Here is a 16,006-nt window from a genome sequence, read left to right on the forward strand (position 1 = left end):
TTAGCTAAAGGAGACAATCTTCATTATCTTACACTTTCTTAGCTTCCCTATGTTTCTGCACATTCTCTTTTTTTCTTTTTCATTTTTAAAATTTAAGGTCCCTCATGTATTTTATGTATCCTTATACATAAATATCCTTATACATAAAAAGATATAAATAAATGTAAGTATCTCCCAGTGATTTTTCAAAATTTACTAGGACACAAAGTAAAAAATATAAAAAAAATAAACCTTCCCACAAAGTAAATATTTTGTGCTAATGAGCCTGGTAAAAATAACTGCTTTGTGTTGCATCCAGAGCAAACAGTGCTGAATAATGCATGAAATGAAAATCCCTAAGTCTAGAGTCAGAGGAAGGTTTTTCACATCTCCTTAAACATTCATTTTAAGCACAGTACAGAAAAATCTTTTGTTTCTTCTTGATTAGCCTTAGAAAAAGGGAAAGGCTAGCATTTTCAGAATCCATATTATAGGGAATAGGAAAGTGTTATTTTGGCATTTAAATCTCTCTCTCTACCCCCTTTCATTTAAAAAGATTTCCTCATTTTCCCTTCTGAACATATAGTAGGCGTTTCTGAGCATAAAAATATTGCCTTCCAGAGTTTCTTCCATAAAACTAGCTTTATAAGTATTCTGTGAACCCACAGAGGTGCTGGTTTTCTTTCAACATCATTAAAGTACTAGGAAAACAAATACATGGCTTGTAAAGGAAACTCCTTTTTTAATAGTGAACTCTTCATTTTTGCTTACTTAGGCCCCATTTTTTCTTATGATCCATATTGAGTTTGGTAAAGCCTGTACCATTCTACTCTACTTTCTCCAGAGAGGAACGAACAATCATAGGTTCAAATCAACTGCACCGCTCTCCGAAGAGCTGGGGCAGTGCTGTAGGTCCCAGGGGCAGGCAAACAAGGGAAGGACATAGTCTGTGAAGAATTTAAGGCAATAACAAAGCAAACTAAAAGTTGGTCTCCTTTTTGCTATCACTAGGAGTTGGTGATTTTAAACAATGTCAGTTTTGAAATGTACTCCTCCTGGAAGTACATCCCAACTTGGTACCCCACTTCTGTTGTATTATTAACAAACAAAGGGCCATTTTGCTATTTTCCTTTGGATTGGTTTGGTAGTCTTTGGCTGTATGACTCTCAAATGTGGAAAGACCACTAAAGAAAAAAAGTTGGAGAGGTGGTAAAAGTAAATGAATACTTCCCAGGCTAATAGCACGGTTTCTGGTGACAGAATGATAACCCACTCCTTTCTCATAATTGCCCCGGGTTTTCAGTGGTACAGGAATCCTGTAAACACTACAACCAACCAGTCAGAGACCAGGAGGAGGAGGAAGAAATGCTCAATAATTCTACCGAGGTTTGAAGGAAATAGCTGAAATAAAACAAAACCTCAGGTCTTCTTTCTTACCTATCTATTCTCAAGGGACTAAAATAGTTATTTTATATACCAGTATGCAAAATATTCATAGAATTTTCTGACCAGAGAGATGTGATTTCCTTTTACCTTTTTTTTTATCCTTAAATTAAAAGTGAAATTCCTCTGAAAATGGGGCTATGGCATTCAAGAGACCTATTCCTCAGCTCATGCCACCTTGCTCCCTAAAGTTGCTCTGGGTCAGGGCCTGTGCAAGCCTGGTTTTCTGGCTTCCTTTCCATTTGGTGGGCTTCCCTATAGACTCCCAGTGAATTCCTTTTCTGCTTACTTTAGCCATAGTCAGTTTCTGTGGCTTGCAAACAAAAAAATTTAGTTGATACATTTCTGTATATTCAATCCATGTTTAATTCTTACAACTCCTTTACAGGTGAGGGGTTAAACCATTTTACAGATGAGAAAACTGATTATCAGGCTTAAAGTAATCTATTTCAATTAATGGCAGAATTGAAATGCAAATTCCGATTTATAAGGATTCATGCCTTATAAATCTATCTCTATCATGGTTACTACAAAAATCTTGGAAGTCCTTTCTCCAAGGCCACATGTTGCTTGCTCTTAAAGACACCAACCAAAGACACCTCTTGAAGCTCCATTCACTGTAACCATCCATCCAACCATCCATCTAACCACCCATCCCACAAATAACTGAATGTCCACTCCTGGCCAGGCACTACACTAAGCATGGGGAATATACAACTGACCTGTGCAGTCCCTCCTTCACATGAGTCCTCAGTTTATAGACTTAAAGAGTATTAGAATTAAAGAGTATTAGAATTCTTAAGCAATAATGAAGAAACCAGAATATAACAGGAAAGTCATATGGTGTAGGTAGAATAGGAATAATTCATCTCATTAAACTGAAAATAGTTTCTAAGTCTTCCATGGGGATAACTCTTCACTGTATTGGTTTCTAGATAAATAAAGTTAGAGAGAAAATAGTTTTAATTCCAATCTTTAAAATAATGAAAAAAAAAGATAACGAGGGAATCTAGTTTCCTAGATTTCAACCATTTACATACCACTTGCAAGATTTCTACTATTTCAGTATACCAATTAATATTTTCTTTAAATCAACTTCTATTTATTACTTTCAATATATTAAAGGAGACTTTATATTGCTACTTTAAATGATAAAAAAAATATCAAGTTCCATAAAGAGAAAGTATCTACATAAACAAATTCAGTGAAGCAAAATAGTAAATTTTATCTAGACAGTGGAAACCTCTGAGCCTGAGCCTTGGTCTCTCTGTACAAAGGAAAACCAGCACCTCTTCCACAGGTGTTAAAGACCTACCTCCTCCAAGCTCTCTCCTGGAAATATTCAGAATAGTTGAGAAAGAATGGAAATGGAAATAACTTTCCCATGATATGAACCAGTGTCATTTAATATTGTGTTTGTGTTCCAGAAAACATTCTCTTGAGGACCACAATGTAATGTGTTCCATATACTTCAGGAAAACCCACTGTATTATACAGTGAGTTAGGGACATGTAAATGTGTGGAGAGGTGAAAGCAGCTTATAGGTGTGAGTCTGATTTTTTTATTCTTCATTCATCAATTCACCTCCCATGAGTCAGTCATTGTGCTAAATGCTGCGGCATCAATGCAAGACCCTCAATTAAAGGAGAAGGTAAATTAAAACGAAGAGGCCAGTCATTCCTTCGGAATTTCTAGGCTTGTTGTCCATTATAGGCTGTCACTGATTTCTCATTTCTATTGGTGAGCACTATTTGAAATATAGCTATCATGGAAGGGATGGGAACCTGGGAGTTACCTGAAGAACAGAAGGACATAGGAGTAAATTATATTGTAATGTGGCCAACATAAAGTGAGAATCAGAAAGGACATTAGAGATTAACCTAATCCCTTCCTTTTACAGGAAATAGAGGCCTATGGTATCTTAGAAACTAAGCTTAGATTTTAAACTGGACCTCCTGAAATCCAGTCCAATATTTTTTGTACTGTACTCACAAGGAATCTTGTGAGTCAAGGATTTTCACATTTGTTCTTAAAAGATCTGTGGCATGTCCAGTAATTAATGTACCAAAAAAGAAAACATAAGAAAAGAAATGGAGATAATTCTTATATCTACTTATAGTAGATAGTGCAATTATCACATTTTTTAAGAGTTTGAAAAGGGGGACATTTAAAGGTAAATATAATAAATATTCTGGCAACTCCAATAAACTGACATATGATCCATATTAATAGTCTTTTATTGAGAAACACTTATAGACAGACTATCATGAAAATATGAATGGCTGACTGTGGTTATTAAAACATTTAAGCTTTAAAGCCAGTCAACTTAAGGCATTTTCTTTAGGATTGAAGTTTTAAGCTGCAGGAGAAATTTATTTTTTGTTTCTGATGCTCTTTGGATCCATGACCTTGAGACTTTCTTTACAATATGAAAAGAGTTGGCAAGCAAAGCATTAGAGAACTTTTCAATGATACCTCGCTGTTGTGCAAAGGGAATCTATTCACCATTTTCTTCCCAATATTTATCATATTCAGTTTTAAAAGTAGGAAGTTTTGGATTGACGTGGCATAAAGAAATAAAGACCTTCAGCAAATGTACCCATATGGGTAATTATAAATACCAGTACTATCAGATTATATATATATATATTTTTTGGTATGTAACACCGCTTTTTATTTTATAGAGGTTCTAAATTGCAAATGCATAAAAAGTAATGATAAATCTGTGGTTCTGAACATACAATGTATGAAGATATAATTTAGAACAAGTACAACAAAAAGACGGGAAAAGAGGACTATAGCAATATTGTGTATGATACTGAAGTGGATATCATAATCAAAAGTGATTGTTACAGATTTAGGATATTGCATTTTAGCCCCATGGTAACCAAAAAGAAACTATATGAAAAATACATACAGAAAGAAAAGAGAGGGGACTCAATATGGTATAATAAAAAATATAATGAAATAAATATGAAAATAGGCATTAATGGAAGAATTGAAGGAAAAATGGTATAAGACTTACAAAGACCAAGTAGCAAAATGGCAGAAGAAAGTCCTGTGTTATCAGTAGTCATATTAAATGTAAATGGATTAAATTGTCCAGTCAGAAGATAGAGATTGTATAAAAATGCATGATCCAATTCTATGATGTTTACTAGAGACTCAATTTCAGACATGCAATGTTGAAAATGAAAAGACAGAAAAAATATACCATGCAAACAGCAACAAAAAGAACTGAGTTAGCAATACTAGTATGAGATAAAATAAACTTTAAGCCAAAAACTGTTATGGGGGACAAAGAAGGCCACTATATATACTGATGAAAGGGTAAATTCACCAAGAAGACATAATAATTATAAACATATAATCATATAATGACAGAGTCCCAAAATATATGGAGTAAAAATTGAAAGATGTGATGGAGAAATAGGTAGTTCAATGTTAACAGTAGGAGAATTCATTATACCACTTTTAATAATGCATAGAACATCTAGGCAGAAGATCAGTGAGGAAATATAAGACTTGAATGATACTATGAACCAACTAGAACTAACAGGCTTATATAGAATACTTCACCTAATGGAAACAAGTACACATTCTTTTCTAGTGCACACTGAACATTCTACAGACTAGACCATACATTAGCCACAACAAAAGTCTCAAAGATTTCAAAAAATATTGAGATAATACAACATATCTTCTACAACCACAATGGAATGAAGCTAAAAATCCATAACAGAGGGAAAGCTGGAAATTCACAAACGTGGAAAATGAACAACATATTCTTAAACAACCAATCGTCACAGACGACACCAAAAGGAAAATTAGGAAATATCTTGAGGCAAATGGAAACAAAAATGCAACATACTTAAAAGTAGGAGATGCAACAAAGGCAGTTCAGGAAGGGAAATTTAAAGTTGTAAATGTTTACATTTAAAAAGAAGAAAGACATCAAAAAGACCTAACCTCACAGCTCAAGAACTAGAAAAATGAAGTCAAAGCAAGAGGAAGGAAGGAAATAGGAAAGATTAAAGCAGAGACAACTGAAATAGCAAATTAAAAAAACAATATAGATAATCAACAAAACCATAAGTTGGTTCTTTAAAAAGACCAATAAAATTGACAAATATTAGCTAGACTGACAAAGAAAAAAAACAGAGGTTACCCAAATAAATAAAATCAGAAATGAAAGGTGAGACACTATTACCATTCCCACGGAAATAGAAAGGATACTATGAACAACTGTATGCCAACAAATAAAACAACCCAAATAATGACCCGAAACATGAAAACTACCTAAACTGATTCAAGAAGAAACATAAGGGTCTCAACGGACCAATAACAAGTTAAGAGATTGAAATCAGTCATCAAAAACTTCCCAACACCTCTCTCTAAGCTGCACCCTGAAAATAAACTTCCTTCCTTCCTCCCCATATGGGATACAACTCCCAAGGATGAGTCTCCCTGGCACCAAAGGATTATTACTAAGCATTAATCAGTGATACATTTGGAGAAAGACCTGGATCAAAATGGGGAGAATTAACGAAAATAGAGTTTCTATGGATAAGAGATCTCAAATAGAGCTGGGAGGTCATTCTGGATGTTACTCAATTATGCAGCACTCAGCCAAATTTCAAAAACTGTATGCAAAGCCTCAAACAAAAGTGCTCCTGAGGATCCTAGGGATGTCCGGACACCAGGGCAAGCAAACAGCTACATGAAACCAATACTCCCTTAGTGCGCTTTATCTGGTAACTTATGAAAAGTTATTTCTTCAATACCACCTAGTTACATGTACTTATAAATCCCATAATTGTGATTCATCAACTTCTTTTACTTGAACCTATAATTTTCAATTTAATTGTTAAATTTATTTCTCAGAGCCTTAAAGCCTCTTGACTGTGCCTGTGGCAGTTGAGCCCTGAAACCCAGCAGGAGGTGGTCAACTCCCACTCTCAGGTTCTTCTAGCCTGCTTGGGACAACTAATAAAAAATAAGGATGGATCAGCCTATCCTGAAAGCAAGGAGAATCTTCCACAGCAAGCAAAATAGTTCCATTCCTCTGACCCATAACACTTATATTCCTTCCTCCTCAACTTTGAAGCAACCAGAGTGGTAATCATCCCAAATCCCTCAAGATTAAGGAATGAACAAAAATAAGAGGAAACTACAACCACTGACTACAGAGGATGTTTTGTTATTGTGGTTATCTTGTGTTGTCTGAGAAATTATAACACTGTTACAAGGAAAAATAAAAGAAAAAATCCCATCCAAACGAAGAAAAGCCCATGATGAGATGGCTTCACTGTGAATTTTTTCACCAAATATTTCAAGAAGAATTAACACCAATCCTGATGAAACTATTCCAAACAAATCAAAGAAGACAGAATATCCCTTAATTCATTCTATAAGGCCATCTTTACCCTAAAACCAAAGCTAAATACAGATAACACAAGAAAAAATTACAGACCAATATCTCTTATGAATATAGATGCAGAAATTCTCAACAAATATTAGAAAATGGAATCCAGCAGTATATTAAAAGATTTATAAAATCATAATCAAGTGGGATTTATCCCAGGTATGCAAGGATGGGTCAACATGCAAAAATAAATTAATTCCCACATTAATAGAACAAAGGAAAAAAACCCACAGGATTATCTCAATTGATACAGAAAAGGCATTTGACAAAATCCACCACCCTTCTTCATATAAACACTTAGAAAACTAGAAATAGAAAGAAATGTCCTCAACATGATAAAGGACATATATGAAAATCCCACAGCTAACATCATACTGAACAGTAAAAAACTGAAGTTTTTCCATCTAAGATCTGGAACAGAAGGTATTCCCACTGTTATTCAACATCATACTGGAAGTTCTAGCCAGAACACTTATTTAGGCAATAAAAAGAAGTCAAAGTCATCTAAATTGGAAGGAAACAAATACAACATTCCTTATTTGCAGATGATATGTTCCTATATGTTGAAAACCCTGAGAACTCCACAACAAAGCTGCTAGAACTATAAAACTAATTCAGCAAGTAGCAGGATACACAATTATCATGGAAAAATCAGTAGTTTCTATACACCAGTAATAAACAATCTGAGGAGGAAATCAAGAAAAATTCCATTTACAATAGCAACTAAAAGAATGAAATATTTAGGAATAAATTTAACCAAGAATGTAAGGGACTAATGAACAGAAAATAAGAAAGCATTTCTAAAAGAAATAACAGAACTAAAAAAGTGGAAGGACATTTTCTGTACATAGACTGGAAGCCTACCTATCATTCATTATGATGTCAGTTCTGTCAGTAGCAATTTACAGATTCAATGTAATTCCGATAAAAACTCCAACAGCCTTCTTTGCAGAAATTAAAATCCAATTATCATATTTATAGGGCAGGTTAAAGGGCCTATATAGCCAAAAACATCTTGAAAAAGAAGAAGAAACTTGGAGGATTTACACTTCCTGTTTCTAAATCTATTACAGAGACACAGTAATAAACAACAACAACGACAACAACGACAAACAAACAAAAAAACATGGTACTGGCAGAAGGAAGGCTATATAAACCAATAAACCAATGGAATCAAATTGAGATTTAAAAAATAAACCCTCATATTTATGGCTAATTGATTTTTGACAAGACTGCCAAGTCTACTCAATTGGGAAAGAATAGTTTCTATAACAAATGGTGCTGTGAAAAATAGATATCCATATATAAAGTAACGAAGGTGTATACCTACTTCACAGCATGTACAAAAGATAACTCAAAATTGATCAAAGACATGAATACAAGAACTGAAACTATACAACCTCTATAAGAAAACATAGGGCTAGAGAGAATGTGGAGAGAGAGATGCACCTATTCACTATTGGTAGGGAGATGAGTGTGGTGGTCCACGGGAGGCTAGGAGTGGGGTTACCATATGATCCTGAAACCCAGTTGCTCAATGTATACCTGGAGGAACTGAGTGTGAGGATACAAATGGACATTTGCACACTGGTGTGTCTGGCCACAGTGATCATGATCCACAATGAATGGAGGTGGCCTAAGGGTACAATGACTGAGGAATGGAAGAAGGAACCATGGTGTATACATACAATGGACTACTGAGTGGCCCCAAGAAGGAATGACTAGTAAAGCATGCAGCTAGATGAATGAACCTTAAGATTGGTATGTTGAATACAATGTCAGGAACAAAGAAATAAATATTTATTACACCTTGTGGTAGCTAGATTCAGTTGCCAACTTGGTCAGGTGAAGGCACCTAGTTCTGTTGCTGTGGATATGAGCCAATGGTACGTGAACCTCATCTGTTGCTCATTACATCTGTGGTTGGCTAGGAGGTGTGCCTGCTGCAATGAATGATGTTTGACTTAATTGGCTGGTGCTTAAATGAGAGAGCTCAACATAGCACAGCCCAAGCAGCTTGGCATACCTCATCTCACCACTCGCAGCTCAGCCCAGGATTTGGAGATGCAGAAAGGAAATACCCCGGGGAAAGTTGTTGGAACCCAGAGGCCTGTATAGAAGGCCAGCAGAGATTACGCTGAGTCTTCCCACATAAGAAAGAACCTCAGATGAAAGTTAGCTGCCTTTCCTCTGAAAAACTAAGAAAATAAATCCCCTTTTATTAAAAGCCAATCCATCTCTGGTGTGTTGCATTCTGGCAGCTAGCAAACTAGAACATGCCTCAATCATATGGACTAACTATAACATAAAAATTCAGTGAAATAAGTTGTGAGCATGGGTTACCAGGTTGGAGCTTACTATAAAGGGCCCTAGATTGTAAGCTCTTACAGCAGTCACATATATTCAGGAGGTGTAACTGTTAACTTTAAATTCTGAGATATTGAGCTGTTTGTATATAACATGGTCTTTCCCAGAAACTTCTGGTATTTAAACGACACCTGAAACTCAGAGATAGAAGTTTAAAGCTATGAAAGTCCACACTTCCCCATGCAGGAACTGTTTAAAAAGTTGAAAAAGTGATCAGACATCGAGTAGAGACATGAATGAAGCTGGTCTGGATAGGACTAAGGTATATCAGAAGACTGGGTAAAGGATGATATCACCCATGTTTTAAAACTTCAACTTCTGTGTGAGACTAAAAGGAGAGATGGTTATTTGGTGCGAAATTCATATTTGGGTTATGCATCTCCTAATTTAACTTGTATGATCAGTTTAGTTAACACCATAAGTACATGAACCCTGAATAGGGCATGAGACTTTGTCTGCTTGTCCAGGTTAGTGTGATGCCCCAGTAAATCCCAGAAAGATTTGGACAGCAAATAAAGAAGTATTTGCAAAGTCCCCTTGGGGGAATGAGGAGAAAGGGGGCAATATTCAACTTCCTTATTTGGAGAATTTCTGAAATTCTAGCAAACAGTGGAGACAACCACATCGATAGGCCAAGCCCTCGATCTTGGAGGTCACCTCATGAAGCTTATTCCTGCAAAGGATAGGCTAAGCCTACTTAAAATTAGGCCAAAGAATCACCCCCCAAAACCTCTTTTGCTGCTTAGATGTGGCCTCTCTCTCTAAGGTGACACAGCAAGTGAACTCACTGCCCACCCCCTCTATGTGGGGCATGACTCCCAGGGGTGTAAATCTCCCTGGCAAGGTGGGACAGAAATCCCGGAATGAGATGGGACCCAGCATCAAGGGATCGAGAAAACCTTCTTGACCGAAAGGGGGAAGAGAGAATTGAGACAAAATAAAGTGTCAGTGGCTGAGAGATTTCAAACAGAATCAAGAGTTACCCTGGAGGTCATTCTTACTCATTATATAAGATAGCCCCATTTTAGTTTATGGCGTATTGGAGTGGCTGGAGGGAAATATCTGGATTGTTGAGCTCTGTTCCAACAGCCTTGTTTCTTGAAGATGATTATATAATGATATAGCTTTTACAATGTGACTGTGTGATTGTGAAAACCTTGTGTCTATGCTCCTTTTAACTAGGGTAGGGACAGATGAGTAAAAAATATAGATTAAAAATGAGCAAATGATGGGGAACAAAGGATAAAATAAATTGGGTGGAAGGAAATACTAGTGGTCAATGTGAGGAAGGGGTGAGGGGTATAGTTTGTATGAGTTTTCTCTTTTTTTCTTTTTTACTTCTTTTTCTGGAGTGATGCAAATGTTCAAAAAAATGATCATGGTGATGAATACACAACTATATGATGATATTGTGAGCCACTGATTGTATGCCATGTATGGAATGTTTGCATATTAAGAATGTTGGTGTGTTTGCATGTTGTTTTATTAATAAAAATATTTTTTAAAAAAAGAAAACACAGGGAAGTATCTTTGGGAAATTGTGTTAGGCATTGGTTTCTTAGATATTACACTACAGGCATGAACAACAAAAGAAAACATAGAAGGGACCTCACAAAAATTAAAAACTTTTGTGACTCAAAGGCCTTCTTCATGAAAGCAAAAAGACAGCCTACACAATGGGAGAAAATATTTGGAAACCATATATCGAATATGGGTTAATTTCCAGAAATATAAAGAATACCTAACTCAACAAGAGACATAAAACCCTATAAAAAATGGAAAACAGACTTGAATAGACATTTCTCCAATATGATATACAAATGGACAATAAACACATGAAAAGATGCTCAAAGTTATTAGCATCAAGGGAATGCAAACCAAAAGCACAATGAGATACCATGTCACACCCACTAGAATGACTGCTATCAAAAAAATGTAAAATAACAAGTGTTAGAGAGGATGTGGATTAATAGGACACTTGGGTTTTTTTTTTTTTTGACACTTGGATTTTTGTTAGCAGAAATGTAAAATGGTACAACCATTGTGGAAAACAGTTTAGTGGTTCCTCAAAAAGTTAAATATAGAATTACAATATGACCCAGGAATCAAAGTTCTAGTTATATACCCAAAATAATCAAGTACATATTTACATGGTATATACTCAAACAGATATTTGCACACTGATGTTCACAGAAGCATTATTCACAATCACCAATGAACGGATAAACAAAATACATGCAATGGAATATTATTTAGCTATAAAAAGCAACTAAGTTCTGATACATCTGAAAACATAGATAAAACTTGAAGACTTTGTGCTGAGTCAACTAAGACAGACACAAAAAGACAAATATTGTATGATCTCATTGATAAAGGAAACAATTAGAATAAGGAAGTTTATAGAAATAGAAATAAGAATCCACATTACCAGGGGCTGGGGGTGGGAAGTGGGGAATGGGGAATTAATGCTTAATTGGTATAGAATTTCTGTTTGGGATGATGGAAAGGCATACCTAATGGATGGTGATGATGGCAACACAACAGTGTGAAAATGACTGACACCACTGAATTGTACATTTGAATGTGGTTGAAAAGGAAAATTTTAGGTTGTAATAAACCTAAAAATAATTTTAAAAAATATCCATCCATAAGATGGTACAGTATTGTGAACCCTAATGTACATTGTGGACCATAATTGTGGTCAATTATAATAATATTTCATAAATTGTCACAAAGGTTCTACACTAATGCAAAGAATTAATAATGGGAGGTATGTGAATCTGTATTATTTTTCAGTAAACTGCAACTGACAAATTATTTTTTAAAATTGTTGGTTTGAAATTTAAGTACAAGGGGAAAATTCAGAGAGTTCTCCAATACAAGGTTACTAACCACTCAAGCATATTGGCTGAGCAGGAAAGCCAAGGACACTAGTTTTTGGATGAACTTCATCCATAGACTATCAGGAGAATTACCCTAGGGATGGGGCACAGAAATTAAGTAGTTTTTGCCAACAAGCATCTTGCTCAGTTCTGATATCCAGGATCCTATGGTAGCTTGGACACGAATAATCCTTTAGCTGCAGAGTCTTTGTATCCCTTTCTGGTCTTAATTAGTAAGCACTCTTTTTCATACTAAACTTGTGTTTCATTCAGAATTAAACATTCCCTAATCAATGACACAATATTTTAAAGCATCTTGTTCAGAGAGTTCAGTAATATTAAAGATTGCCCCAGTAAATCCATACAACATTGCCCTGAAATTGAAAAAAAATACATCATCTTGTTTTCTAAATTCCTGGAAATTAAACCATTTAAGTGATCAATTCAGCTTGCACTTGTACTTTGATCCTCCCATGATGATGAAAAGTAACATCGTATACCATACCTGTGAAGCTTGAGAGTGACGGTTCCATAAACAGTAGCAAAACCAAGAAGACGAACCCATCTTAGGAGAATGCAGCGGAATGTGCTTGGCTCTGAATACAAAAGAACCACCTGTTGGATGAGAAGAGAGTGGATGAGCTTTCTGATCAACTCATGGCCCAGAGATTAAAATCATTATTTCATGATCTGATGCCTTAAATGGATTTTAATACAAGCACACACATCCATCTAAATAATATTTTAAAATTTTGATTATTCATTACTCGAATAAAAGAATTATAGAATCTTCTTGTTGCTTTCAAATCAAATCTAAATTCTTTAAATCTGCCCCCCTCTCTTTCTCTGCTGGCCCGCCGCGCGGCGCCCACGCCCCGCAGCAGCCGAGCCGCCCGACCTCCTTCCCGCCTCTCTTTCTCCGCCGGCCCGCCGCGCGGCGCCCACGCCCCGCAGCAGCCGAGCCGCCCGACCTCCTTCCCCCCTCTCTTTCTCCGCCGGCCCGCCGCGCGGCACCCACGCCCCGCAGCAGCCGAGCCGCCCGACCTCCTTCCCCCCTCTCTTTCTCCGCCGGCCCGCCGCGCGGCGCCCACGCCCCGCAGCAGCCGAGACGCCCGACCTCCTTCCCCCCTCTCTTTCTCCGCCGGCCCGCCGCGCGGCGCCCACGCCCCGCAGCAGCCGAGCCGCCCGACCTCCTTTCCCCCCCTCCTCCCCCTCCTGCTCCGGCTGCTCTCCAACCACCACGGTGCCCTCTTCCCCCGCCTTCACCGTGCTCCTCCGCCACCAGCCTCTACAGCCTTGCCGCCCTCACCTTTCCTCCTCCAGAACAGCTACTGGGGGAGTGGAGATAATACAGAGCAGCTCCCGGAGCCACGAGGGAGATCAAAGGGACAGCGTACCCCATCCTGGAACGGCTGACTATCTGGGAGAACCAGCTCCGGTGAGATCACCAAGGGGCACGGGCTTTCCTGGGTGGGACGGCAAGCAACCGGAGTCCCTCCCTTCCACCTTCCCAGGCCAGCTGGTAGAATTGGACAGGCGGTCCCCTTAGGCCGCGGCGGCTGGTGCCCCCACCACATGAGGCCCCCCGGAACAACTGAGATAGTTGGGTCGGAAATCCCCAGACTGCGGAGAACAGTGACCGGGGGATCCCTTCCAAACACGTGACTCCCCCGCCGGCTGGGAACAGTGCACTCTCCCGGGCTGCGACAGCTGGCGCCCTCCCGCCACGCTTGGTGCCCCGGGCCGACTAGCTAATTTGGCCGGACGCTCTTCTGTGCTGCGACGGCCGGCGACCCTCCCCACATTCGGAACCCCAGGCCGGCTGGCATTCTTCCAAGACGCTTCGGCTGCCGAACCTCCTCTACGGCGAGAATTTTCCAGAGTTAAAGGACCTACAGCAACTTTCACTAGTGGAACCAACAGACAAACGTGTGCCACGAGCGCCACCTACTGGGCAGGATAAGAAAAACAGAACCAAGAGATTGCACAGAAAAATCTTTCAACCTGTGGGGTCGAACACCCGGGGAAATCTGACTAAATGCCCAGACGCCAGCAGAAGATAACGGATCACGCTCAGAAAATTGAACATATGGCCCAGTCAAACGAAGAAACCAAAAGTTCAAATGAGATACAGGAGTTGAAACAACTAATGCTGAATATACGAACAGAAATGGAAAACCTCTTCAAAAACGAAATCGATAAATTGAGGGAGGACATGAAGAAGACATGGGCTGAACATAAAGAAGAAATAGAAAAACTGAAAAAACAAATCACAGAACTTATGGAAGTGAAAGATAAAGTAGAAAAGATGGAAAAAACAATGGATACCTACAATGACAGATTTAAAGAAACAGAAGATAGAATTAGTGATTTGGAGGATGAAACATCTGAATTCCAAAAAGAAACAGAAACTATCCGGAAAAGAATGGAAAAATTTGAACAAGGTATCAGGGAACTCAAGGACAATGTGAACCGTACAAATATACGTGTAGTGGGTATCCCAGAAGGAGAAGAGAAGGGAAAAGGAGGAGAAAAACTAATGGAAGAAATTATCACTGAAAATTTCCCAACTCTTATGAAAGACCTAAAATTACAGATCCAAGAAGTGCAGCGCACCCCAAAGAGATTAGACACAAATAGGCGTTCCCCAAGACACTTACTAGTTAGAATGTCAGAGGTCAAAGAGAAAGAGAGGATCTTGAAGGCAGCGAGAGAAAAACAATCCGTCACATACAAGGGAAACCCAATAAGACTATGTGTAGATTTCTCAGCAGACACCATGGAAGCTAGAAGACAGTGGGATGATATATTTAAGTTACTAAAAGAGAAAAACTGCCAGCCAAGACTCCTATATCCAGCAAAATTGTCCTTCAAAAATGAGGGAGAAATTAAAACATTCTCAGACAAAAAGTCACTAAGAGAATTTGTGACCAAGAGACCAGCTCTGCAAGAAATACTAAAGGAAGCACTAGAGTCAGATACAAAAAGACAGAAGAGAGAGACATGGAGAAAAGTGTAGAAAGAAGGAAAGTCAGATATGATATATATAATACAAAAGGCAAAATGGTAGAGGAAAATATTATCCAAACAGTAATAACTCTAAATGTCAATGGACTGAATTCCCCAATTAAAAGACATAGACTGGCAGAATGGATTAAAAAACAGGATCCTTCTATATGCTGTCTACAGGAAACACATCTTAGACCCAAAGATAAATATAGGTTGAAAGTGAAAGGTTGGGAAAAGATATTTCATGCAAACAACAACCAGAAAAGAGCAGGAGTGGCTATACTAATATCCAACAAATTAGATTTCAAATGTAAAACAGTTAAAAGAGACAAAGAAGGACACTATATACTAATAAAAGGAACAATTAAACAAGAAGACATAACAATCATAAATATTTACGCACCGAACCAGAATGCCCCAAAATACGTGAGGAATACACTGCAAACACTGAAAAGGGAAATAGACACATATACCATAATAGTTGGAGACTTCAATTCACCACTCTCATCAATGGACAGAACATCTACACAGAGGATCAATAAAGAAATAGAGAACCTGAATATTACTATAAATGAACTTGACTTAACAGACATTTATAGGACATTACATCCCACAACAGCAGGATACACCTTTTTTTCAAGTGCTCATGGATCATTCTCAAAGATAGACCATATGCTGGGTCACAAAGCAAGTCTTAACAAATTTAAAAATATTGAAATCATACACAACACTTTCTCGGATCATAAAGGAATGAAGTTGGAAATCAATAATAGGCGGAGTGCCAGAAAATTCATAAATACATGGAGGCTCAACAACACACTCTTAAACAACGAGTGGGTCAAAGAAGAAATTGCAAGAGAAATTAGTAAATACCTAGAGGCAAATGAAAATGAAGACACAA

At 37.8% G+C, this 16,006-nt stretch overlaps 1 protein-coding gene across 1 annotated transcript in view; it reads right to left on the reverse strand.

Annotated features, from left to right (window-relative positions):
- Positions 1-16,006, reverse strand: part of GPR158 (G protein-coupled receptor 158) — a 486,825-nt gene that overhangs the window by 59,361 nt on the left and 411,458 nt on the right. Inside the window, exon 6 of the mRNA XM_077153523.1 lies at positions 12,602-12,711. Coding sequence (XP_077009638.1) covers positions 12,602-12,711 — 110 coding nt within the window. The remainder of the gene's footprint in view (positions 1-12,601; positions 12,712-16,006) is intronic.

Source organism: Tamandua tetradactyla, chromosome 1, assembly GCF_023851605.1.
Source record: "Tamandua tetradactyla isolate mTamTet1 chromosome 1, mTamTet1.pri, whole genome shotgun sequence".
Taxonomy (NCBI): Eukaryota; Metazoa; Chordata; class Mammalia; order Pilosa; family Myrmecophagidae; genus Tamandua; species Tamandua tetradactyla.